Source organism: Littorina saxatilis, linkage group LG1, assembly GCF_037325665.1.
Source record: "Littorina saxatilis isolate snail1 linkage group LG1, US_GU_Lsax_2.0, whole genome shotgun sequence".
Classification (NCBI taxonomy): domain Eukaryota; kingdom Metazoa; phylum Mollusca; class Gastropoda; order Littorinimorpha; family Littorinidae; genus Littorina; species Littorina saxatilis.
In genome coordinates this window covers 92341551-92368390 of record NC_090245.1, presented here as the reverse complement: position 1 = coordinate 92368390, position 26840 = coordinate 92341551, and the positions used below count along the sequence as shown (strand labels likewise).

Below are 26840 nucleotides of genomic sequence, written 5' to 3'. Positions count from 1 at the left end.
AAGCGCAAAACTCCTCTCAAATCCCGTGCATTTAAAAAAGAGCGTTGACAGCGCTCCAGTGTAAAACTGTTGCTGCACTTGTTTGGGCGTGGCTATAAGCATAGTGACATGAATTTGATTGGTCAGTATTTTTAGGCAAAGCACACGTTCTCAGCAAACAGAAAACAAAATATTGGAAGCGTGAGTCACGCTACCCAAAAATAAAATTTGTTTTACATATATTTTTTTCTATAACTTGTTTCCCCATGGTTCATTCATCATTTGACATAATTTTGTATCGAAATCTAACCATAAGATTATTGAAAAAAAAGCAAAAATGTAGACGACCCCCTTTAAACTGGAGGTAAATTTACACAGGTTATGAACAGAAAATGTGAAAAAGCAAGGTCTTAAAATGGAGGAAGTCTTAAAGAGGGGGGTTCCATTGTACCATACACTACATTGTATACACCCCCCCCCCCCCCCCCCCCCCATGCACCAATTTTGCCCAAAAGTTGGGGGTGGGCGTTTGCTAGGTACTATACCCCTTGCAGGAGCGGTTTCTTTACTATAATAACGATATTTTGGTCACTTGGCATGGAAGTGTTCAAAGGAATGCATGGTTATTGCACAAAACATTCCTCTCTCTCTCTTTCTCTCTCTCTCTTCAGTGAGAGTATCAATAAACAGTATTCCTTTTTACAGCATATTGGCATTTTACACACGGATGAATACTCTTTACCGCATGCGGAAGTTTACAAACACTAAAAACAAATTTTCCAAATTTTTTTCTCCTGACATCAGTAATCAAGAACCACCATAAAGACCATCCCCTCCTCATCGTGGTATGGTGGTGAAACAGAACCAAGCTATGCCGTCGGAAGAAAATCACTGAAATTTCACTGTCCCTAAAACGTGGGGGTGTTTTTCATTGTGAGTGTAAGGCTTCTTTTTAAGCCTACTGTCTATATGATACTTACCGAGACAGTACTATTCTTGCACATTATCTATTATAGGCCGAAAAAATTGGACAAAACGCTGCGTGGGTACAATTATCTCCCATAACCATGCGCCACCGTGGATCCCAAGCACTGTCTGAGTGCTTCCCCCTTACAGGATGTAGGTGGCGCGTCCTCTTTCTTTATGAGCTGCAGACCCTCAAAAAGCCCATAACATATCAAGAGGGGAGGCGGGAGGGAAACTCTAATAGTACTGTCTCGGTAAGTATCATATAGACAGTAGGCTTAAAAAGAAGCCTTACAGTCAATATAACACTTACCTCGACAGTACTATTCTTGCACAGAATACCAGAGTGGTGTGAGGGTGATATGTAGAGTATTAAACTCCTTAATCAAAATCACTTAAATCCAAGGATTAAGATACCCAGGCAATTTTCGAACAGTACTACTGTAGAAGAAAATATACCCAAGAAAAATACCTTAGACTGACGTGACCATGCTGGCAACCACTGCTTTGGCAATGCCATACGACTGGTCAAGCCTGAGACTGGAAAAGTCTCGCATATAGTGGTTAATAAACGTGGCTGGAGTCTTCCAGAACGCGACCGCCATTATGCTTTGGAGCGAGGCACCCCGCACGTGCGCCAACGAGGAGCCGATAGCCCGAATCTCGTGTGCCCTGATGTCAGGGACCACATCCACTTGAGCATGAACATAAGCCTGTTTGATAAGCAAGGTCAGCCAACGAGCTAAAGTTTGTCTAGAAATATCCGATTGGTACTTCGGATTAAGCGAGACAAACAGTGACCGCTTAGAAGACCGAAAGCTACGTGTTCTATCCAGGTACACTCTAAGGGCACGTACTGGGCAGAGGAAGCGATCAGGGTCATCATGTTCAAGAGTGGGAGCCAAGGCTTGAATGACTACTGGTTTGGACAACTCCGAGGCATTCTGATTCTTGGCTCGAAAGTCTGGTAGGAAAGCCAACGTCACCTGATGTGTGGTGAACTCAATGTCAAATTCCAGGCCACTCAAAGCTTGAATACCACTGAGTCTACGGCAAGTGGCTAAAGCGATGAGGAACACAGTCTTAAAAGTCAGGAACTTGATACTAATGCCTGCCAGGGGTTCAAACTCCTTGCTACGCAGGAGTTTGAGAACCAGGAAGACATCCCACTTGGGAAATGAAACCCGAGGTTTAGACACCGCTGCATTGCTAATACCCGAAAGGACATTAGCAATGAGGGAGGAACTGATCAAGTGTTCAGGTCTGCGACCAGTAGCAGCCGCAATCGTGGAAGTGATGGCAGATTTGTATCCAAGAAGAGTCTTAGAAGAAAGACTCTTCTTTTGATACACTTCCACCAGGAAGTTGGCCAAGTCCTGTGTTGAGGGATAAAGCGGCTTTATCCCCTTGGACAAGGCGAAGGAGGCCCAAGCTCTCCAGCGTAAGTCATAGAGCTGATTAGTTGATCGCCTCTTAGCGTTCAAGGAAAACTCTACTGAACTCTTGTGCAATCCTAGTGCAAGCAGTTTGGAGCGCACAAGAGCCATGCGGTCAAGCACAGACTCTCTGGACGTGGATGAGGGAGGCCTGATCGAGGCTGGAGCAGACTTCCCCCGTCCAGATTCAGAGGTAGAGGGTCTACGTGGGTGAGACCGCGAAGATCTGGAAACCACGGAGCTGTTGGCCAGTAAGGCGCGACCAAAATCAGTCTTGGCCGTTCCTGCAGATACTTTGCCAGTACCCTCGGAATCAGAGATGTCGGGGGATAGGCGTAAGCATCGAGGAGCCTCCACGAGAGAGTGAATGCGTCCACGTGGAACGCATTCGTGTCTCGAAAGGGGCTGACGTACCTGGGAAGCCGAGCGCTGAATCGAGTTGCGAACAGATCGATCAGAGGACGGTCCCACCTTGCCCACAGACGCCGTAGAACGTTGTGAGCGATGGTCCATTCTGTGGGGAGAACCTGATCGCCCCGACTGAGAATGTCGGCCAGGGCGTTCAGTTTCCCCGGAACGAATTGGACTGACATCCGGACCTGATTGGTCTGGCACCAGAGCAGAATCTCCTCCGCTAACAGGGAGAGGGACCGAGAATTGGTGCCCCCCTGGTGGCGAAGGTAAGCTAGGCATGTGGTGTTGTCCCCGTGGACCAACACATCCTGATCCCGAATCAGGAGGCGAAACTCCAGCAGAGCCCGACGAACCGCCTCCAACTCTAGAAAGTTGATGTGTAGGAGGGACTCCTCCTGGGTCCAGACCCCCTGGGCCTCGTGCAGGTCCAGGTGGGCCCCCCAACCCCGCGTAGAAGCGTCGGTGTACAGGAAGAGAGACGGCCGTCTCGGTTGGATAGGCACCGCAGAGTTGAGCCAGATCGGGTCCAGCCATTGGACTACAGCCTCGTGAAACCAAGGCCCGATCTGGACCAACTCGGTGTAATCGAGAGGCCTGGAAGTCCGATCTGCTACTGCCCGTTGCAGGGGACGTTTGTGTAGCCTTGCAAGGGGCAGCAGCAGAGCGACAGACTCCATGGAACCCAACAGTTCCGCCAGCCGCCTGTGAGGAACAGCGCGGCAAGCCTGAATGGAGAGGATCTTTCGCCTCAGGGAGAGGATTCTGTCCGGGGAGGGAGACACAGTGTAAAGCACTGTGTCGAACGCCATCCCCAAGTAGCAAAACTGCTGGGCTGGCACGAGGTCTGACTTGTGCCACTGTATCTGGAACCCCAAAGCATGGGTCCGTTCCAGGACCTGCCGGGTGTGTTGGAGGCATTGATCGCGAGACTGGGCCAGGGTGAGCCAATCGTCCAAATATTGACGCAGACGCACACCCTGAGCTCTGACCAACGCCGCCAGCTCCTTGACCACCTTTGTAAAAATCAGCGGGGCCAAGGACAGGCCGAATGGGAGGGCCCGAAACTCGAACACTGTGCCCTCCCAAACAAACCGGAGCAGATGTCGGTACCCCGGGGCCACCAGGATGTGGAAGTAAGCATCCTGGAGGTCCACAGACGTGGCCCAATCGTTTGGCCGGATGGCCAACCGGACCGACGAAGGGGTTTCCATCTTGAACTTGCACCTGCGAAGGTACAAGTTCAAGGTGGAGAGGTCCAACACCGGCCTGAACCTGCCGTCCTTTTTGGGGACGGTGAACAGGCGGGAGTAGAACCCCGGAGAAGGCTGAGAAAGGGGGTAGACAGCCTTCTTCTCGACCAACGAGTTCACCTCGTCTTGAAGAGCCTGCCATCTGGCAGGGTCTCGAGGAGGGGGGAACGTCAAAGGTAGAGCGGACAATGGAGGTTGTGACGACAGCGGTAGAGAAAACCCCGACCCCACCACCCTCAAGATAAACTGGTTGGAGACCAGTCTGCCCCACATGTCGCGGGCCCGAAAAAGGGAACCGACGGACGAAAGAGGGGCAACTTGAGGGGGCGTCAACGTAGGGCCGGGACTCACTGAAAATTCTGCTGGCGGGCAGGCGCAGGCTTGCGACCACCCCCCTGGTGGTGCTGCTTACCCTTACCTGTCTGAGCACCCTTCTTCTTACGCTTGGGAGCACGAGAAGCCGGGGCCGCAGGGGGGAACGCGACAGGCGCCTGAGAGGAGGAAGAAGGAGGCAGTGAAACTGGCTTCTTCTTCTTCTTCTTCTGAGGCTGGGAGCTGGAGGTGACTGTAGCACTTCTCTTACTCCCCGCCGACGTCGCCGAAGCAGCGAGGCCAACCATCAGAGAATCAGTGTTCCTCTGGCGTGTGGACTCCACCACAGAACGGACAGTGCCCGGATGAAAAAGGGAAGAAGGCTGAGGAAACGTGTTCCTCAGACTCTTCCTCATATCCGGAGGCACTAAAGAAGTAGCCAGAAAATGATCACGGAACAGGGCCAACAAGTGGACCCGTGTTCCAATGGCCAATTCTGCCGCAGTCGTCACGCACGATCGCACGGCATGCAAAGCCCGATCCACTCGAACCGTGTCAAGGACCCGAGTGGAATCGGACTCTGCCCGATCGGGAGGGTCCAACAGTGTGGACAGCGTGCTCATCCATGTCAAGGCCTGTGATTGGGCCTCGACAATGGAAGAAACGGTGGCCTCAAGATTGTGGAACGAAGCAGAGCTCAGTTCCACCTTCTTGACCGAAGGCACCTCCCCAACGAACACATCACCGTCAGCCCCACCCTGAACACTCGAAGTCTGGAAAGGGAGAGTTCGAGAGTCAAAGGGAAAAGGGAGGGACGAAACAGATTGGACACGAGGAAACAGTGGAGGTGCGCCTCCCGAAGGAAAGCACGGCACTGAATCCGCGTCCTCCCGAGGAACATAGGTCGCGTTCGCACGTGAATCTGTACTCCTCAGGCGATGTGCTGCCGCTTCCACCGTGGCACTAAGACTAGGGTGGAACGCGAATTGCTGGCGGCCGGATCGTTCATAAAACGAGCCGCCGGCAGACGCGGCGTGTGCCTCCCGCGCCCGGGCCGAAGCGGACTCCAAGGACGAGAGGGCGTCGGAGGGAAGGACGTCCTGAAACTGTTCAAACGTCCTTCTAGCTGTGCGAGGGAGAGCCTCCTGCCTCTCGTCCTCAGACTCCACGTCCTGTGTGTCAACCGAAGGGTTGGGAACACTAGACGACAGACGCTTAAGAGAGGCATCCGTGGCGTCAAGACGCCGCGTGATGTCTGTCATGTACTGTTGGAAAGTACGAAGCATAGCTTCGGAAGTTCCATCAGAAACCGGCAAGGGTAGAGGATCAGTGTTAACCTCAGGGCGACCCTGATCCTCCTCCCCATCGTCCTCTGACTCACTCTCCTCTTCACTTCCCGACAACTCCTCAACAGCAGGAGTGTAGGAAGCTTGAGGGGGAGGAGCCGAAAGTGATGAAGTAGACTGTGACGAAACGCCCACTGAAGCAAGAGGCCGCGAAGACCCCTGCCCCAAAGACGAAACGTCTCCAGCAGCCGAAGGGAGAGAACAACAAAAACCCTGCGACTGTTGGGTCAGTCCAGCCAACGAACCCCCGCCATTTATAGACTGAACAGGGACCCATCGGGTCTGATCAGAAAAGAAATGGTCCGGTCCGGTCGGGGGTGCCGATCCGGTCCGGTCGGGTGGTCCGGTGTTCCGGTGGTCCGGTCCGGTCCGGTCGAGTGGTCCGGTGTTCCGGTGGTCCGGTCCGGTCCGGTGGTCCGGTCCGGTCCCGTACCATCCGGAGGTCCCGTTCGGCACAGAACCATCCGTACCCACAAAAGTGTTCGGGTGGTTCGGTCCGGACGTGGAAACACCGTACCATCCGGACCCGTAGGTCCGGTGGTCCGGTGTGTTCCGGTTCGGTGCCAGACCACCCGGACCAACAGAGGTGGTCGGGTGGTCCGGTCCCGACCGGACCACTGGTCCCGTACCGTACCATCCGGACCCGTAGGTCCGGTGGTCCGGTGTGTTCCGGTTCGGTGCCAGACCACCCGGACCAACAGAGGTGGTCGGGTGGTCCGGTCCCGACCGGACCACTGGTCCCGTACCGTACCATCCGGACCCGTAGGTCCGGGGGTCCGGCAAGGGCCAGAGGTACTGTCCCGCACCGGACCCTAAGGTCCGGTACGGTCCCGTACCATGGGTCCCGTCCGGACCAAACCCGGAGGTCAAGTCCAGTCGGGACCCGTGGGTCCGGTTCGATCCCGACCCGTAAGCCTGGACCGTTCCGGACCCTTGGTCCGGACCATCCGTCACCCGAACACCAGACGCTAAGGAATGGCGTGGGGTCAAGACGGTCCGGTCGGAGGTGTCGGTTTGAGCAACAGAAACAATGTTCCCGTCGCCCTGACCATTCGACAGAAGTACCACGTTCTGTCGAACACCTCCACGTCCAGTAACTAGTCGGCCGGAGCGTTTCATAGAGGGACAGCCACCAGTCACACGGACGTCAGAGGGAACCGTAGTAGCAGTGGTCGTAGGCACGATGCCTGAAACCCCTGCCCCCACAGGACCGCCCTGAACGGGGTCAATTCGCATCCCAGCCCCAGCGGGGAGGGAATTCATAGACCCCGTCATCTCCTCCGATCTCCCCCCCCATGAGTCCGAGACTACTGTCGAAACAGCAGTAGACGACCCAGCGAGGGAGTTCAGAGGAGGACCCGTGTCCCTCCTGGCTTCCACAGCGGTGGAAACCGAGGAGGGCACAGGAGAGGCACCGGAAAAGAAAGAAGTCGAAACCTGAGTCTCTCCCGTAGCCCCTAGATCAGATTCACCAACCCCCAAAGAGGGTTGGGAATCGACCCGCCCCCGGATTCGAGCCAGGGAGGAGAAGGAAACCTTCCCCCCAGGCTTGAAACCGGGAGGAGCTGAAGCCTGAGACTGAGGGCCGGACAACGGCGTCGAAGGGGGGGAAGCGTGTTCCACGGAAGGAGAAGGAGAAAGACGCTTTTTCTTTCCCCTCGACCTTCCCCGAACCTTCGACGGCGCAGCCCCGCCCGAAGTCCCAGGTTCAAGCCCAGCCTGTTTGAGCAAGCTCGCATTGAGCTTGCTCAAACAGGCTTTCTCCGCCCTCCCTCGCCGCAAACGCAAAGCGTTTGGGGAGGGAGAGTCGGAGCGCCGAAAGGTCCCCCTGTCCGTGCGCAAAACATGACGCTGTGCGCCCGGAGAAGGGTTGCCCCCGGCAGACTCTGGTTCCGTAGAACCAGAGCCCAAAACAAGACGAGACATCCTACCTCGCCCTGTACGTACCCTTAAAAAATCGAGAATTAACAAAATTCAAAGAAAATTAGGTCAATACTCAAGTGAATGAGGCGAAACGAGAAGCAGACGACCGGTCACCACGAAGTAGGACGGTAGGCACGCCGAGTCCGCCACACAACAACGGAGGCACAAGTTGGAAGAAAAACAACGTAGCCTCAAGCCAGAAGTGGAATAACACACAAAAATCCAACAGGTGGTAATCCACACAGAAAAGAAGACTCTAGAATCCAAAATAATCCGGGAGCGCAGCAGAAACACAGCCTACTGTCACGCGCGAAAAAAGAAAGAGGACGCGCCACCTACATCCTGTAAGGGGGAAGCACTCAGACAGTGCTTGGGATCCACGGTGGCGCATGGTTATGGGAGATAATTGTACCCACGCAGCGTTTTGTCCAATTTTTTCGGCCTATAATAGATAATGTGCAAGAATAGTACTGTCGAGGTAAGTGTTATATTGACAAGTATACCGGTAGGGTTCTCCCATGGCGGACGGGTTGGTTGCTGGCTAACGGGGCTCTGGTAAAGACGGAGATGTGCTGGATAGTACCGGTGTGACGGCACAGAGGCCCAAGGACACAAGCGGTCATCTCAGCAACCTCCAAACGGGCAGACTGGACTCGACAACCATGGTAGGTAACCAGTCTAGGAGAAGGAAAACTCCGAAATAAAACCACGGGCAGACCAAGCTCAACAGCCCAGGAAGGCAATTGGTCTAAGGGAGGGACCCCTGATCAACGTCCATGGCCGAAGCCGGAGATGCGGGACCCCCTGGGTGCCAAAAAGCGCTGCATCACGCAAATCACAAAATGATGGAGTGAACGACGAAGAAGAAGAAGAAGTAATCAAGAAGTGGGGGGTGGGCGTTTTACTAGGAAGTATGCCCTATGCATAGCTTTTGGTCCAAAGTAGGGGGTGGGCGTTTACTCGATACGGGGTGTATAAAAGGTAGTTTACGGTACTTACCTCTGGAAGGCACTGAGAGCAGACACATTGCGCCCCTGGTGCTCTAGAAGCAATCCCAGCATGTTGAAAGCGCACGGGTCATCCTTCATCACCTCTGTCAGTTAACACATCGGAAACAGTGCTTGCATAAATTGTATTTTGAAAACAAATTAGCTGTCACAGCACTGGGCACACAATTTTCACAAACACCTTTATATGTCTTGTGAGCCTGTGAGAAAAGAGTAATCAGTGATCTGTTAACACAGTTTAGCAGGCATCCCCTGCGTCAATGCTTATATGTGAGTTGGAGTAAGAATATGTAATAATGGTCTTCTTTTTGTCCATACCCTTTTCTTGTTTTCCGTGTCAACAGTGAAAGTATCCAACATAAAGTTTAGTTGAAAGATAAAGTGATCCTCCCTTACAAAGCAGATAGAATTTGAAAACCACAACAACAAAAAACACAGAAAAACACAGAAAAACTCAAGTAGAGATCAAGTACCAGCTTGCAGGCACACAGCACTTTAGTCTTAGTGTCTTACACAAAAACGTTCTGTGTCAACACAGATTTCAACTTGCAGGCTTGCATTTTATTACTTTTCCTTGATCAACAATCAGAGAGAGAAAGAAGAAGCCATACCAGTGTATCTGGTGAGAGCGTCACAGGCAGCAGGAACGGCAGCCATCTGTTTGATGCAGAACTGGAAGGCCTCCGTGTCTTGCCTGGTCACGTCCAGCAGTGTGGTCAGCACCCAGTGGCCGTAACCCGCACAGCTCTCCAGCTGAAAGCACACTTTCCTCTTACAGCCCAACCTGTCTATAATGACCAAACGAAAATTGAAAATTTTAATAATAATAAATTTTTATTTGATTAATATACTTACCCAACTCACATATAGCAATAACTTCAGTTTAAGTGCTAAGACGCTGAACTACGCTTCACCCCAGCAGGGGGAAGTAACCCTAAAAAAAGACGGCCTTGACCGGGTAAGGGTCAGGGTCACAGGTCAAAGTTACCGTCCTACATTCCTTGCGCACGCGCTATTGCGCGGCCATCTTGAACATCATTCCACACCTCGGCGAGGAGTCGCTTGGACGTGTTTACAACGAGCTACGCTAAGGCTTACTTGGTGATTTCTACTGCACAAACTGAACGGTGCTGCATACCAGAGATCGAATATGAGACCAGCTCACCTTCTGTCTTAAAGGCTGCCATATTCGTAGCGTTCATTAATTAATTCATATTGTTTACATGTGCCAATATAGTTATAAAACTATACCTAAGGGGATATAATTAATAACGATTGGCTGTAGCTTTTGAACACAGAAAAAAAATGTTCAGTATTGCAAAGTGGTGTTGATAGTGTCGAATGTAAACAGAACAGTCTCAAATGCCATCTTTGCTTTACAAAACGTCACGAAGTGACGTCAACGGTCTAAAAATAGCCCAAGTCCTGGAGAACTGTTGCTAAACAATGCAATAAAGAATTAATTATTTCTCGTAATTGGTAAGGACTTCAAACCTAAAACTTTGCAGGAAGCTTAATTTATATATCCCCGCAACGATGGGAAAAGACCTGGAAGTAATTAAACTAATTAAATAGGACTATGTCAGCCTTTAACGTCCGAGTCAAATGGATGAGAAACGACTACCTGGAGCTAATGTATTCCAAACACATTTCAGCATCTCCTTCTTCTGTACAAGTAAGCCAACCTTATTTTGAAGCACTGGTCATTAGCCTTATTCTATGGAGCGATCCCTTACATGTATGCCAAGTTCTGTGGAGTGCCTGAAGAGATCCATGGCCTCCTCATGCCCCACAGCCTCTGCCACCATGGCTTGGCCCACCCAGCTGTTCATGTACTCTGGGTCCTGGCTCTGAGCAATGCTGAATGCCTCATGAGCCAGCTGAAACAATCATTATTGTCATCATCATAGTCATATTCATCATCATAGTCATCAGCATCGATCATCATCATTCTCCTCGTTGAGATAATAAAGTGTTCTATAGTCATCATAGTCATCATCATAGTCATCATAGTCATCATCATAGTCATCATCATAGTCATCATCATAGTTATCATCATCATATTCATCATCATAGTCATCAGCATCATCTTCATAATCATCAAAGTCATCATCATTATCATCATAGTCATAACCATAGTTGTGATCATGATTGTCGTCACCAACATTATCATCATAATGCTTTCGACTCTGGAAAATGTTAAAGCGTCAACAAAAAGCGCTGTTGGTATCATCAGAAGGATGATCATCACTCATCACAAACATCATTTCAACATTTGCGTTCACACTTTTCTCAAATAAACTTGCAGACATGGATGCATTTCTGCATTAGAAAGTATTCGGTTGAACCATAAGTGATCAAGAATAATCCGTTTATCAAAAACTTTCACATAAAACAACACTGAAAAATACCTTTATGTTGTCATGTTGGAAATACAAGATACCTAGGTTTGTCCAGGCCACTGTATTCTGAAACAATAGAAGATAAAGGGTGGCCGAGTGGTAGGGTGCACTTGTCTCGGAAGTGAGAGGTTGCGAGTTCGACCCTGGGTCGGGGCGTAAGCAATTTTCTTCCTCCTTTCCTAACCCAGGTGGTGGGTTCAAGTGCTAGTCTTTCGGATGAGACGAAAAACCGAGGTCCCTTCGTGTACACTGCATTGGGGTGTGCACGTTAAAGATCCCACGATTGACAAAAGGGTCTTTCCTGGCAAAATTGTATAGGCATAGATAAAAATGTCCACGAAATACCCGTGTGACTTGGAATAATAGGCCGTGAAAAGTAAATATTCGCAGTAATGGCTTGAGATTTACTGGGCGATGTGAATGCGTGATATATTGTGTAAAAAATTCCATCTCACACGGCAGAAATTAATATGTAAAGCGCTTAGAGAACGTCAAGCGCTATATAAATCTCCCATATAAATAAATAAAGTTGACATAACCAGTGCAGTTCTCAGGCCTCCGTCTTTGGTCATTCACGTCATTATCTGACGCACTGGTCTGACGCCTGGTTGGTGTCAACCTTTCCGATAGTTTTGAAACATAGGAGGACCTCTAACAAATAATGTTATTGTAGATAGGTCATTTGGACCGATACATATTTCAAGCCAGGTCCAACTGACCTATTATCCTCCAAGTCCGTGAAAAACACTGAAGAATGTCCCAATTCAGGACAGGTAAAGCAAGGTAAAAGTCCCAGACTTGTCAGTGTGATAAAAAAAAAGTACACTTTCTTTAAATAACACAAACTATGCAAGAAAGGATCACTTTGTAAGTGAAGAACAAAACAGAATGGAACACAATTGTCTTAAAAAAGCTCCAACAAATTGTTCAAAAAAGCAACCTGTGGCATAATAGACTCAATGTTCAAACTGTGCAAGCTCATAATTATATTTATCCTACATCCATTCGAGAGACCACCCATGACATTACAATACTGTTCACTTCACTAGTGGGTATATCATGTAAATGAGGTCATGTCAAACTAGTCTGGTAGGGACCTCATTTTCCACTGCTCATGATGAGAAAGTCACTGAGACAAATGTCATTCTAGGAACACTTTTTAGCGCTTGGTGTTTCCCCATGAAGAATTTTTGGAGTGTACACATCACGCTATAATTTCTAGAGTGACGTCTTTTTGCTTTGACGTCAAAGATTTCTCAAGGCTTTGGAAGAGATCAAGGTTTCATAAGACGCGTCTTCAATTTGGGCGCTTCGACTGAAGGAAGTTTAGAACAAAAGACACTTAAGTACAGTATGTAGAATAAACAAATTACTACATGGCTTGCTGCAAGCCATGTAGTATATATTTTCTATGTATCTCGTAATTAGGTCAGTAGCCAAGTTAGACCTGCGTTGAAAACTTACACTTGTCTCACTCTCAACAGACTTGATGAAGCAGTGTTGAGCTAGAGATGGGTTTTTCACATCTGAAAGAAAAATAAATGTTATCTGTCAAGAATATGTTGAGCAATATGTACCACTCTCTTAAAACAGCAAGGTATATCAACTTGTAATGACAAGGTAACAGAACTTGCTGCCAGAATAAGTAATAGACAATCACAAGTGATATTCACATGCTTCACAATAATGTGCTTAGAAGTAAAAAGAAACGGTTTTGTCCCTATGACCAATATATTTACCCACACATCAGAACTATCCTCTCTTACTAAGAATAGTTTCACATCGAAGGATTACTCAACTCAACTCAACTCAACTCAAATTTTATTGGCTTCAATTTTCAAAGAAGAATTTGTCTTGCGCTTGGGAGAAAGTAAGAGTATAACATATAAAAACAGCATTCATATCACATTTCATGTATCACACACAGTAATCACTAGTATAAGCCTACAATTATCACATTTGTACCTGTATCATACATGCAAATAAATAGTATCACATTTCCACGTATCACACACAATATATACATTACATAACATACAGCAAGCTTCCATCTCCCGCGCCCCCCCCCCCCCCTCCCACACATACATATCCTCGCACGTGCGTCGACTCCATACAAATGACATCATCAGTCCATTAACTAAAATGCACAATGACTAGTAGTGGGTACATGATACTTAATACGTGCTCAACTAGACCTGCTAACTAAAATAATAACAGAAACAAAAACAAGGACTGGGCACAACATTTACACGTGTGTGACCTACTTACATCAGGTGCCTGTGATCTATAAATAACAATGATTGCGTTTAAAGTAAAACATGAATAATGCCGATGTTTACTAACAATGAATACATAACAACTAAGATAAGAATGTAAGTGCTTTCATAATATGATTATTTTATAAAACACAGTGGGGAAATTTGGAAAATAATTTTTATACGAAACTGCGCACATCGAGTCGAGCTCTGTAGCGTGTGTGTTCGGAGGCAGGAGACACACATGGCTGTGGATATTAATTGTTCGGTGGATTAAAAAGGATACCCCGACTTCGGCAGGGCAGAAGGAGGTACAAGACGGTGTGCTGTATTGCTGTGTGTGTGTGTGTGCTGTGCAGACATTCTGTGTTATGTGCATGTTCTATTCTAGTCTGTCCGTAGGCTTCCTCTGAGGGCCTATTGTGTACAAGGGGAGGTCACTTCCGCCTTATAAACAAACACATGTGGAGACCCACAGAAATACCATAGCATCGTAATGAAAGAGGGCAAAAATACTGATAACAGCAAGGTAAGACAGGTCTAGGACATTATTTCTAGGACTGACTAAGCAATAGAACAACATCATGATCTTCATAAGCAAATGATAGTGAGAACAAAACAAAATTCTTACTCTTCTGACTGCTCCCAGTGATTGACATTCAAAACATCCATCCTGTTCTATTCTAAATAGTTGTAAAAAAAACCTTCATAAGAATAATATTAAACATACATACTTAATTTGTTTAAACATAATTCTAGTGTAAAAGTATACTTTATAAGTTGTGGAGATAATTTTAAAACATGTATACATCTAACAATAAAAATAACAATAACAACACTTTATCGTCCATTAAAATGAATCATTAAAATGGAAAATTGTCTTCGACACGTCTATAGTCTAATCTGAAGCCCAGTTTTAAGAAACGTAAATACAACTCCAAAAAACAACTCACAGTGACTGGCAGCCACCACTCCCAATGCTGTCCAGTGCAAGTGATTGCTTGGGTCAAGGCTCAGTGATTTCTTCAAGGCATGAACGCACTTGTCAATGAGCGACTTCTTGTCAGCGTCAGAGCTCTTGTCCTTGCAGAGGTTGAAAAAACTGATGCCAAGGTCATGCCACAGTGGGGCGCTGTCTGGGATGATTTTCAAAGCTCGTCCGTAACATCTGAAAATAAGAATGATAGTGAGCCAAACAGATCAGTTCACTGTGTTGGGGTAATTTCTCACACACATACACATATGCACACACACACACACACACATGGATGCACGCACGCATGCACGCAAGCACACACATACACTCACACACATGCACACACACACACACACACACACACACACACACACACACACACACACAAACTCACTCACAATCTAATCCTGACAAAAGGGAGAAGGAAATTAAGGCTCTCAGACCTTTTGGGTCAAACACAGTAAATACCTAATCTAATATAACACATCAACAAATACCACCCAGTTGTTTACTTTGTGCCAAGTTCCAGAAGCTCCACTTTGCCAATTTCCACCATGTCCCTATTGTCCTGGGACGTTGTCTGACACAGGCGTCTGGGAACAGAGATCCTGAAACATGGGATATATATGCTTCTTTATCAGACCGAAATTTATCATGCAGTGCAGCACCAGTGTTCACAACAAATAGTACTCTCCAAACAAGCGTGAGTGTTGGGTGACTCAAACTTTTTTTTCCCTGTTAGAAGTTTCACGTCTTAATTTAAGTGAAGAACTTGAGACAAAAAAACTTAAAAATGTTGGATGTTCTTGTCGAGACCCACTTTTCCTTCAAATTCACAGCACCCCTCTCCTAACCCCCCCCCCCCCCTCCTCCCCCCCCCCCCCTTCCCTCTCCACCCATTTACAAAATTCCCCCTTTTAGGAGCCTGCTTTCTCATTCATAACCTCTGTAAGTTTACCTTCTTTTTAAGACCGTATTTTCTTAGTTTTTGAATTTCTTAAAACAGGGTTGGGGTGGGGGATGGGCCCACTATATCCCCATGTCAGCGGTAATGTGGTAACCTCACCTGAAGGAGGCAGAGTGGAGAGAGTGGAGCCCAGTGCAGCAGTCACCCATCAGCTTCCACAGACACGACAAGTCAGGTCTCTGTGTGGCAGCCCTGCAAAACATGACAACATCAGTCACACACCAAACTCTGACATGGATTACAGGATCTTTTCCTTGCGCTTTTGGTCTTGTGCTTGTACACACGAAGGGGGATAAGGCACTAGCAGGTCTACACACAAGTTTACCTTGGAAATCGACAAAATCTCCACCCTTAACCCACCGGGCGGCTGCAGCTGGGATTTGAACTCACGACTTTCCGATTAGGAGGCCGATTTCTTATCCATTAGGCCACTGCCCCTGTCTTTACAGAACAAAAACACAACCTGCATTAAAGAAGGACTACCTTTCACTTGTCATCATTTATCTTAAAACTTTCTGTCAGAGAGTGGCAGAACTATAGTCAATATACTTTCAACATTAATTTTGGTTTGGGGGTTGGCGCTTCAGAAAGTAGAGGCACCATTTCTCATTATTTTACAGAGCAAACATAAAAGCAACAATGAGGTTAATTCAAATAAAATATTGTCAGCGGGGGAGGGCGGGGTGGGGGTACAGGACTCTGCCATCGTGGGCCTATGCTGTTGGCGCTATATGCCATCTATCAGGGTACGTATATGCAGGACATTTATTGAAGAAAATGTCCTATAGAATTAGACTAACAGCTGCTTGCTTATCACATGATAAAGAAGAAGAAGAAGAAAGAACTCAGAAAGGTACCTGGTGAGACAGACTATTGCCTGTTGACAGTAATCTTTCGCCAACCCAACCAGGTACTGAGCCAGGTAACGCTTCGACATCAAAAGGTATGTTTCGCCCAATCCTGCAAACAGACAGTACAATGGGGTTAAATTTTAAAATCAGCATACGTTAGGTTATTGTTTATCTATTAAAACAGTTTGTATATATTAAAAAAATAAAGACAAAAAGGAAAAAAAGAAAATCATGATCTGTAGATATAAAATGGCCAAACTGGGTGCGGAGGACGAACAAGAAGAAAACCCAGTGAGCTCCACAGAGATGAAAACCATCATAAAGTCTCTGCTTAAACACCCCCCCCCCCCCCCCCCCCCCCCCCAACGCACGATAGCTACCACCAACTGTCAAGACCTGAACAGGTAGTCATTTTCCGCCTGAGAACAGGGCACAACAGAATGCAACAACACCTGCACAAAAAACTGCGAGCCGTGCCCTCCCCCATGTGTCCTTGTGGAGACGCAGAGCAGGATGCAGCCCACATCCTGCAGGACTGCAGGAATCTCCAGCCCCTGAGGAGAGAGATCTGGACCAGGCCGGTGCCCCTTCATGAGAAGCTGCATGGACCTGTGGAGGCTCTTCATAAGACCACCAGCTTCATTACCAGAGCTGGACTCCAAGTTTAGCATTGGCGAACGACAAGAAGAAGAATGATCTGTATATTTTGTGTGTGTGTGTGTGTGTGTGTGTGTGTGTGTGTGTGTGTGTGTGTGTGTGTGTGCGTGCATGTGTGTGTGTGTGTGTGCGTGCATGTGTGTGTGCATGTGTGTGTGCATGTGCATGTGCATGTGTGTGTTTATTGGAATTGTAAAGGGCTTGGAGCTGTGAACCGGGACTTGCGCTATAGAAAAATGATTTATTATTAAGAAAGAAACAGCTCACCTTTCAGTGCAGGTACATAGTCAGCGGAGTTGTCCAAGATGAGTTTGTATTCATCCGCTGCCTCTGTCAGGATTCCAAGCTTCTGTTTGATGCTGGCCATTCTGAGGAAATAAATGGAAGACCATTTTAAATCAGTAAAAAAAAGACAGGCCTGTTGATGAGGAGAGAACAAATATAATCATGAAAGTGACCATGTTGCAGAAAAGCATAACCCAACCATTCTGATCAAATAGCGGACAGCTATGTTGATTCATTTACACACACAATTACACACACAAAAAGTAGGCAGACAGGAAAACAGACAGAATACATATGCTCTGCTCGTATTTCTTTGTGAGGGAATAACACTCCTTCATAGACACAAATGCACACACAAATAGGGTACCTGTGTTTATTCTTTGCTATTTTATTTTTTTTAACAAGCACTATCACACACACTCCTGTATACACACACACTTATACTCACTGGTACAGGCAGTATGTAGAGTCAGCGTGTAACTGAAATGAGAACAGAAACAATGACAGGTTATTGCCTGAAGAAATGAGAAAAAAAGAACATTTCATTCAATACCTCAAAAGCTTAGTCAGCTAGGTTTTCAAGTATCCAAGAACTGAATAAGGTTACCTTTTTTTTCATTCAGTGAATGTCTAATGGTCTGTATCAAATTATGTTTGAAAGACAAGCTGTACCAGAAAGCACAAAATGGTTCAACCAAAACAAAAAATACAGTGGTACCTGCCATGACAAGACACCCTTGGAACCAGTCAAAAGTGTTCGTACATTGCAGGTGGCTTAGCATGACCGGTTTGTTTGTTTGTTTGTTTGTTTGCTTAACGCCCAGCCGACCACGAAGGGCCATATCAGGGCGGTGCTGCTTTGACATTTAACGTGCGCCACACACAAGACAGAAGTCGCAGCACAGGCTTCATGTCTCACCCAGTCACATTATTCTGACACCGGACCAACCAGTCCTAGCACTAACCCCATAATGCCAGACGCCAGGCGGAGCAGCCACTAGATTGCCAATTTTAAAGTCTTAGGTATGACCCGGCCGGGGTTCGAACCCACGACCTCCCGATCATGGGGCGGACGCCTTACCACTAGGCCAACCGTGCCGGTAGCATGACAGGTATCATTTAGCCAAGTTAACAAACAAATGGACAAGAGAAGTAGTTCTTTATTGGGAGGTGTCCTGTAACCGGAGGGGCCCCACAGCACAATACTTTCTGTCTACAAAACGGAAAAGAAACTGGTGTTTTAAAGAAGAGGAGCTCACCTCAACAGCTTTTCCGAAGGCTTTGAGTGCAGCAGTGAAGCTGCCTCGATGTAGGTATGCTTCTGCCAGGCACTCCCACACATGCCTGAAATACACAAGAACACACAAAGATGGCACCATATACATGTGTAACACAAACTTTTCTGTTTCTGAAGAAATACAGGAGTCATTATATTTAGTTTGTTCTTTCAAACAATGTTACTACATGTATAAGTTATTCAAACCTATAACAACACAATTAGATCTGCATCGTGACTGAACACTAGCTTTGACCCACAATAAAAAAAAATAATAATATGTCCACCACAGTGGAACTCTCTCAAAAGAACCTTCGTTTTAAAACTTTCCCCCTGACCCTACTTGCTTAAAATGTTCTGTTCATAACGACTGTAAATCCAGCTTCATTTTGACACGCTCCTTTAAGGCAAAGGGAGCCACTAAAATCTAAATTTGTATTTACTTCTACCATAGGCTAATGTTATATGCTTATGAAGTGGTAAGGCATATACGATTTCAAAACGGATAACGTTTTCAGTACCGTCACTGTCCGTTACCATGGAAACGGCAATCTCCAACTGCCAAAATGGGTTGCTAGGAACACGTTTTTTAGCTTCCCCTTAAATCATAGGAATGTGATTTTTTGTATGTAGGATGTAGGAGTCCATAGTTGTGGAATGACAACAGGGATTTTTTCTAGGATGAATAGTTCTGATAAAATATTTTTTTTAGATGAATTATCATGTTTTTCAGCACAATTTTAGTAAATATGACCCGCCTGAACAGTTATTTATTAATTTAAAGAAAATTCCTGTTGTCATTCCACAGGTTGTCCTCTGATAAGCATGTCCCTTAAGTTTCATTGCATTCTGAACAGCTGGATTGAAGAAAAACAGTTTCCTAGAAAGCAGGTCATGCAAAAACGCTGAACAGAGAAACAAGGCCGAGAACATTTCAAAGCTCTTTCATTCACCCCAAATCAATGTTAACATAGTTCAGGTATTTTTCACAGACACCTGGTAACTACAGGCTTACCTAAAACTGCCCAGCAGCATATGCTGCACCCCCTTGTAGTCTGATGAGCTCATCCTGTCTTTTGAGTTTAGCTGCACGCACAGTGTCGCGTCTCTTGTTAAGCTGATCTTTCTTGAACCTGAGCCTGCCAAGAACTCTTTTACACTCCTAGCCTTGTTTAGTCTTTTCATGTTACAGCCTGTTGTAAAGCCGTAGAACTGTGCAGTGTTGAGAGCAGCCGCTGGTTCAAAATTGAATTCCCTAGCCCCTGTGACGACTGCAAACCGTACGCGATTTTTGCATGCAAATTTGTCCTTGGGGCAGCGAACCCAAACGCTGCTGTGGAGACACTCATTAGAGTTTTGGGTTTTTCCTGACACACATCTCTGAAGCAGTTGATCTTTCGTCAGTCTCTGGTAAACTGGTTCTAGAGGAGGATTCAGCTTCTTGAAGTTGAGAGGTGTATGGACGAGTTTTGCGTGTGGTCCTGGGGGCTGGTAGAAGGACCATGACGCGGCACCATGGGGGCACAAGTCATGCTGTGGCTTGTCATCTGTTGAGAAGCCGTGACGCAGAGATGCCATCACTGCCCGTTTCATGTCTGCAACTGTCTTACCCCCCCCCCCCCCCCCCCTAATTGCCCGATTATAATATATCGTCAACTTCCTGATTGTATTCAGAGTCAGCTGATCATACCCTCGCCCTCCCAAAGTGATTCCTTTTTTGCGGCAGTCTGTCACAAGGTTGCGAAGCGCTGTTACAAGACGCTTGGAAACGTGATTGATGTACTCTTCTTTTTCGATGGTTATTTGATCTCCATAAGGCTTTATTTTGGAAAGTTCCTGGAAGGTTTTTGTGTCACCGTCTGACAGGATAACTGTGTATCGCAGATTGTGCTGCGACACTGACCTGCCCCACAGAACCCGAGCCGCCTCGACTTCCATGATGCCACTGGAACCTAAAAATAAAACCACCGTTTCAGTCAAAGTCAGCCACTGAATAGCAAACACACAAACGCACACACACACAAAAGGCAATCAGCCACATATCTACCAACATAGACGCTATTATTGCTTTTGTTCAGTACATGTATTACTATGCATGGATTAGTACCCAAACACACACACACACATGCATGCACACATGCATGCACACACACACACACACACACACAGACACAGACACACACACACAAACACACACACACAAGGCAATCAGCCACATATCTACCAACATAGACGCTATCATTGTTTTTGTTCAGTACATGTATTACTATGCATGGATTAGTACCCAAACACACACAAATACACAAACACACACACACACACACACACACACACACACACACACACACACACACACACACACGTACACTTCACGTCATAGACAGCGCACACAAAACACTGACACACATTTTCCCAAACACTTACAGATCTGTAAAATTCAAACACAACACACTATCATCCCATTTCAACAAACGTCTTCACAAACGCACCATACACACATAGATCTACGCACTCACCTGCAAAATTCTTGTCACAGATGTCCAGTTGTCAGTTTTACCAGCCAGGCAGCATACTCCAGGGGTTTCTCCTGGAGAAGTTTGTTTCCAGTTGTCTGGCAAACGTATGACAGTAGTTGCACATAACATGAGCGTCAAAGCAAATTCCAGTCAGCACGTCTAGACTACAGCACACCCTATTCCAATCTGGGACGAGTGCCCCCTGGTCAGCCATGATCCGTCGTAGCTCACACTGATATCAAGAACATCATCATCAGACAGTGTCATTCCATTGTGCGTTGCGTGTATCTGTCTGACCTGACGGACAGCCTCACTGAATACTTTCTCCTCCAGTAGATCTACATCAAGTCGTTGATAGAGTTTATCAGCTTTCTTCTGGAAGGTTTTGTGATCCATGCCTACCAAATCTAAACTTTCACAAAATGTGTTAAATTGTTGAGCACCTAGCCCACATATCAAGGAGTCTGGACGAATAAACGGCTTGCCTGATGAGACCATAATCCGTTTGACCGCTTTCTTTGGAAGCAAGGTATCCAGCGGTACCTGGAACAACTTCCTCACATGCGCGTACACTGCAAGGCCGTGTCTCTGTTTTGAGTCTGGGCATGGTGACAGCGTTGGCTGTTTACAATGCGGACAACAAAGTTAGTTTACAAGTCAATACCATCAAAGGTTTCCAAATCAACAAGACATCTCCTTGTTTCGGAAGCCTCTGGACCTGTCGCTTTTGACCAGTGGCTGCTGTGTAGGCCTATGTGTTCGTCTTGAATTGTTTTCGCGTCTCAGTCCTGACGCAGAATTTGATCTGCATGCCACAGCGGTCGATCCAGATTTTGTGCGCTTGGTCAACGATTGTGTTTTAGTTGTTCTCTTGTCTCTGCAACTCTTCAGTTGTTGTCTTCTCGTACACTTGCCTTTATGATGTGTTTTTCGGAGCGTTGATCTTTTCACACGTGCCATTTTTCTAAGCAAACTCAGTCGAAAACTAAACGCGGTGAGCAGACGACTTTTAAAACGCGAAAAGCCACGCGAGCCTATCTGACCAATCGTGGCCAGGTATTTACGTCATACCCCCGTATATGGAAAGTGTCTGTGGTTTGCTTGTTTGAAAAATAGGGGGGTTTCCCCTGGAGAATCCATATTTAACCGAAAATAACCGCCGAATGACACAGGGGAGAGAACTGCTGTTCAAACGGTATACGACGTTCCCGCGTTGGGCGAGCAGAAATGTCTGTTGTCAAGGGTTGAAAATCGGAATTTTTATCGGAAGAGTGAATGAAAAGACAGAAAAATTCGCCGGGTTGGTGCAATGAAATATGTTTTTAGAGACTTTGATGAATTTGTATTGTGTAATCATATGCATTTCATGAAAGTAGACAGATTGAAAGGTGCAAAACTGCTAACAACTCAAAATGGCTGTTTAAGTCCCATCACTCTAAATTTCAGTGGCGCACTTCGCCTTAAAGACCTGATTGTCTCTGATTTTCGGAGGTCTTAAAAGGGGGTTCCACTGTACAATGTGAAGAATGAATAGAGTACCTGTCATCTGGGTCAGCTCGCAGTGCAGACTGGAAGGAAGCGGTGGCTGTTGACGGGTCGCCTGTTCTCACCTGTGCCAGACCCAGACGAAGCCACGCCCACTTGGCACTGCCAGATAAAAATTAAAAAATTATGCTATCAAAGAGCACAAAATGTTAGTTTGTACAATGCAACATCAGTCCATCTTGAGAGCGTGTATCTTAAAGAAATTAAAAGATGAGAGAGGTGCACTCACCTCCCAGCACTCGCATTGTCTGTCACTCTCTGCAGCAAGCTTTGCACACCCTGCTGCAAAAAAACCCAAAGCAAGCAATTTTTAAACAACTTTTTCATGGGATTAAATAGCAACAAAAGTTATGCTTTCTGTCCATACACCAACAGAATTCACACAGACATGGACACATAGTCACTTTCTTTCTTTATTTGGTGTTTAACGTCGTTTTCAACCACGAAGGTTATATCGCGACGGACACATAGTCACACTTACAGTTTTGATAAAACAATTCACTCTTCAAGAAGATATCTCTCTCTCTCTCTCTCTCTCTCTCTCTCTCTCTCTCTCTCTCTCTCTCTCTCTCTCTCTCTCTCTCTCTCTCTCTCTCTCTCTCTCTCTCACCACCACCCCTCCCTCCCCTTCCCATCTCTCTCATTTCCCTCTGTTACCTCCTCTCCCAGTTCAGCCATCATATCACAGAGGGCAGCACCTGCATCCTCACTACTGGGGTTGAGGTCATAGGCCTTCTGGTAACACTTCTTCGCTCGCCTGCAAAGGGGAGACAACAGTACTTTTTTTTTCTCAGTAATCAAAACAACATTACAGACCTTAATTATTTAGTACTGTCTTCTGAGTTTCTCTACACTCTTTGCTATAACTTGCATATCATTTAAAAAAAAAAAAAAGTCATTTATCTTCATTGATGTGACAAGCTAGACATTGAGATTTTTCCTTTTAAAACAAAAAAACACCACCAAAAATATCTCTTTCATGCATTCAACTGCTCAGTTTAACAAAATCTACCTCTCCACACACACACACACACACACACACACACACACACACACACAGACACACACACACACACACACACACAAAGAACTTTGCGCACATATGAAAGTGATTATTTTGGGATGTTAGAATAAATGGGATGTTAGAATAAATGCGACTGACACTCACTGCTTATCTTTTTTCAGCTCAGCATAAAAGTGACCCAGGTACAAGAAAGTTCCACTCAGGTATGGGTCGAGTTTTGCAGCCTAAATTAAAAGAAACAGATATGATTGTTACATCAGAAACAAAAACCAACCAAATTCAAACGGTACGTATATTTTAAAGATGAGAAATACACATTTCCGATCTTTGGTGTACGGACCAGTAGCCGTAACACAAAAATGCATGCTTTAGAAACGAACAGGTCTGATAGATGCATCCCTTCATTCATGCAGACTTTCAGCATAAAAAAAGAAATAATATTTGGTTCCCAATCAGACCACATCGCCTGGCTATCAATGATGGTAGAGTAAAATATCAGTAACAAGAGGCGAAGCCTTCAAGGCTCACGTAAGAAATCGACAAACAGTAACACAAACTCAATCACTTCGTCACACATACACACACACACACACACAGTAAGCGGCATAGGTGACACTGTGCAAGAAAGCGAGACACTAGATCTAGATCTGTCTGTCTGCATGTGTAGCCTACTTACAGCGACACGACTGCCAACTAGTCTCGGCCCGCTCAAAATAACAATGACCGAGACTTTCAGTAATTCCTTCGCGTGACGTCTAACCCTCTTACGCCATAATGTGACGTCTTCAAATGTTAAAGTTTCTATCACATACACACACACATACACACGCACAGACAGACAAAGTTTACCATCGCATAGGCTACACTTACGTGAGCCAAAAACTACAAAGATGCAATCATACACCACCTTGGATCTGCTAATGTGCTTCTTAGCACAAACATGCAAGTGTGCACAGGCAGCTGCAAGTAAAGGCGTTCCTTTATTGAGCCCTAAGTTGACTCAGCAAAGACTTCGCAAAATATATTTACCCCAAAAATTAAATTTAGTGCTAAAGCTTCGTGCGGGAAGCTTCCTGAAGTCGACTTTGCCCAATTAATATTGACGAAGAGTTCACAAAGTATATTTAGACCAAGAATTAAATTTAGTGCTAAAGCTTCGTGCAGCAAGATTCCCAAAGTCGACTTCGCCTAATTAATATCCGGCTTATAAGGATGCGTGCATGAATGTGTTAGGAAACGCTGCCGTTGCTGAACTTTGGTTCAGTTTTGTGTGTTGCATGTAGTTGACTTATTTGTACTTTGTGGGAAAGTACCGATATTATATTTTGTAAACACAATATTTATGTTTGGACGAGAATGCAGGTGAACTTTCTAGTCCTGTCAAAACAAGTTGTTTACCACGTTGTTTTGAGTCGTGGGTTTGCGGCGTTCGCTCGGATTAAGTGCGTTGGCGCTTTTGATGTACGTCACAGAGAACGCCACTGTTCTAGTCCATAGACGGCTCGTATAATGTAGTTGTATCATGTTCGGTCTGGAATATTCTCGAGATTGAGTATTTACTATATAGGCCAGCGCGATTTGTGTGTGAAAAAATCTTCTACTTTGAGTTCTGCTACGATGTGCAGTTGTATGTATGGAATGCTAAATAAATCCTCGAACTCAATTTGACGAGTTGTTTTCTGCTGCTGCGAAGACGGGCGACGTAGAATAAAAGAACACAACTATACGACGTTTGAGAACTTGTGGCAATCTCAAGTGTCGTGTAACAGAATGCTTAAAGATCCCACGATTGACAAAAGGGTCTTTCCTGGCAAAATTGAAAAGGCATAGCTAAAAATGTCCACCAAATACCCGTGTGACTTGGAATAAAGGCCGTGAAAGGTGAATGCTCGCCCTAATAGGCTTGAGGTTTGCTGGCCGATGTGAATGCGTGATATATTGTGTAAAAAATTCCATCTCACACGGCAGAAATTAATATGTAAATCGCCGTGAGCTCTTGTGAGAAACGGCAATTAATAAATGTCCATTATTATTATTATTATTATTATTATTATTATTATTATAATATGCGTATGTCAGCATATGTGTGAACAGTGGAACACCCCTTTTACCACCTCCACAAATCTGAGAAAATCAGGTCTTAACAAGTCGCGTAAGGCGAAAATACAACATTTAGTGAAGCTCAGTCGAACTCACAGAATGAAACTGAACGCAAAGCATTTTTTCCGCAAGACCGTACACTCGTAGCATCGTCTGTCCACCGCTCATGGCAAAGGCAGTGAAATTAACAATACAGAAAAGCGCGGAAGCGGTTGCGCTGAGGAGGATAGCCCGCTTTTCTATATCTCTATTTGTTTTAACTCTCTGAACGTGTTTTTAATCCAAACATATCATATCTATATGTTTTTGGAATCAGGAACAAACAAGGAATAAGATGAAATTGTTTTTAAATCGATTTCGGAAATTTGATTTTAATCATAATTTTTAATTTTCAGAGCTTGTTTTTAATCCGAATATAACATAATTATATGTTTTTGGAATCAGAAAATGATGAAGAATACGATAAACGTAATTTTGGATCGTTTTATAAAAAAAATAATTTTAATTACAATTTTCAGATTTTTAATGACCTAAGTCATTAATTACATTTTAAGCCTCCAAGCTGAAATTAAAAATTTTAAGAGTAAATTTTAATTTAATTAATATGCTTACCCAACTCACAAATAGCAATTAACTCTAGTTCAGTGCTGGTAACGCTGTACGCGTCCCCTTGGTAACCAAGGGAGACCACTCTAAAAAAGAAAGTGATCCATCCCATAATGCCAGACTATCAAGTCCGACATCCGTATGCGCGCGCATACGCCGCCATCTTATCATTCCAAAACGAAGCCCAACTCACTCTTTTTTAGACCCCAGTACCAACCACAGCGGGGAGGTGGGAGGGAATAAACGTTGTGAGTTGGGTAAGTATATTAATTAAATGAAAATTTACTCTTAAAATTTTTAATTAAATTACATATCCATACCCAACTCACAAATAGCAGATTGCTACTATAGGTGGCGGGTACTCACCAAAAATCAAAGTAGAAGGGCTTGTCCTGCTGCCACCATAGAAGGTAGTGCAAAACTGCCGTCCCGTCTCAAGGAGGCGATGTCTCTGAGATAATAACTCAGGAAGACATCCTCTGATTTCCAATAGGCCGCCTCCAAAACATCAGCCATACGGCCTGATCGGAGCACTGCCACAGAGGAGACCCAAGCCCTTGCCTCATGAGTTCTTGCCGAAGTCAGGGGAAGAACCGCCCTAACCTCTCCGGACTGAGTATGCCACCAGGAATACGCTTGTCTGATCAATGTGGAGACCCACTTGGTTAAAGTCACTTTCGCAAAGTCTTTGCACCTTGCTGTATTGAGCGAAATGAAAAGCCATTTTGACTTTCTGAACGAATGAAC

General features: G+C 45.7%; 1 protein-coding gene across 1 annotated transcript in view; it reads right to left on the bottom strand.

The window, feature by feature from the left end:
• LOC138945628 (superkiller complex protein 3-like) overlaps positions 1–26840 on the bottom strand; it is an 81776-nt gene that overhangs the window by 28202 nt on the left and 26734 nt on the right. The window contains exons 15-30 of the mRNA XM_070317100.1: positions 23532–23611; positions 23021–23120; positions 22593–22645; positions 22358–22465; positions 18286–18370; positions 17475–17506; positions 17009–17109; positions 16091–16193; positions 15333–15425; positions 14779–14874; positions 14244–14458; positions 12500–12561; positions 11045–11101; positions 10370–10513; positions 9245–9386; positions 8626–8719 (exon numbers count right to left, since the gene is read on the bottom strand). Of these exons, the coding sequence (XP_070173201.1) occupies positions 8626–8719; positions 9245–9386; positions 10370–10513; positions 11045–11101; positions 12500–12561; positions 14244–14458; positions 14779–14874; positions 15333–15425; positions 16091–16193; positions 17009–17109; positions 17475–17506; positions 18286–18370; positions 22358–22465; positions 22593–22645; positions 23021–23120; positions 23532–23611 (1565 nt within the window). The remainder of the gene's footprint in view (positions 1–8625; positions 8720–9244; positions 9387–10369; positions 10514–11044; positions 11102–12499; positions 12562–14243; positions 14459–14778; positions 14875–15332; positions 15426–16090; positions 16194–17008; positions 17110–17474; positions 17507–18285; positions 18371–22357; positions 22466–22592; positions 22646–23020; positions 23121–23531; positions 23612–26840) is intronic.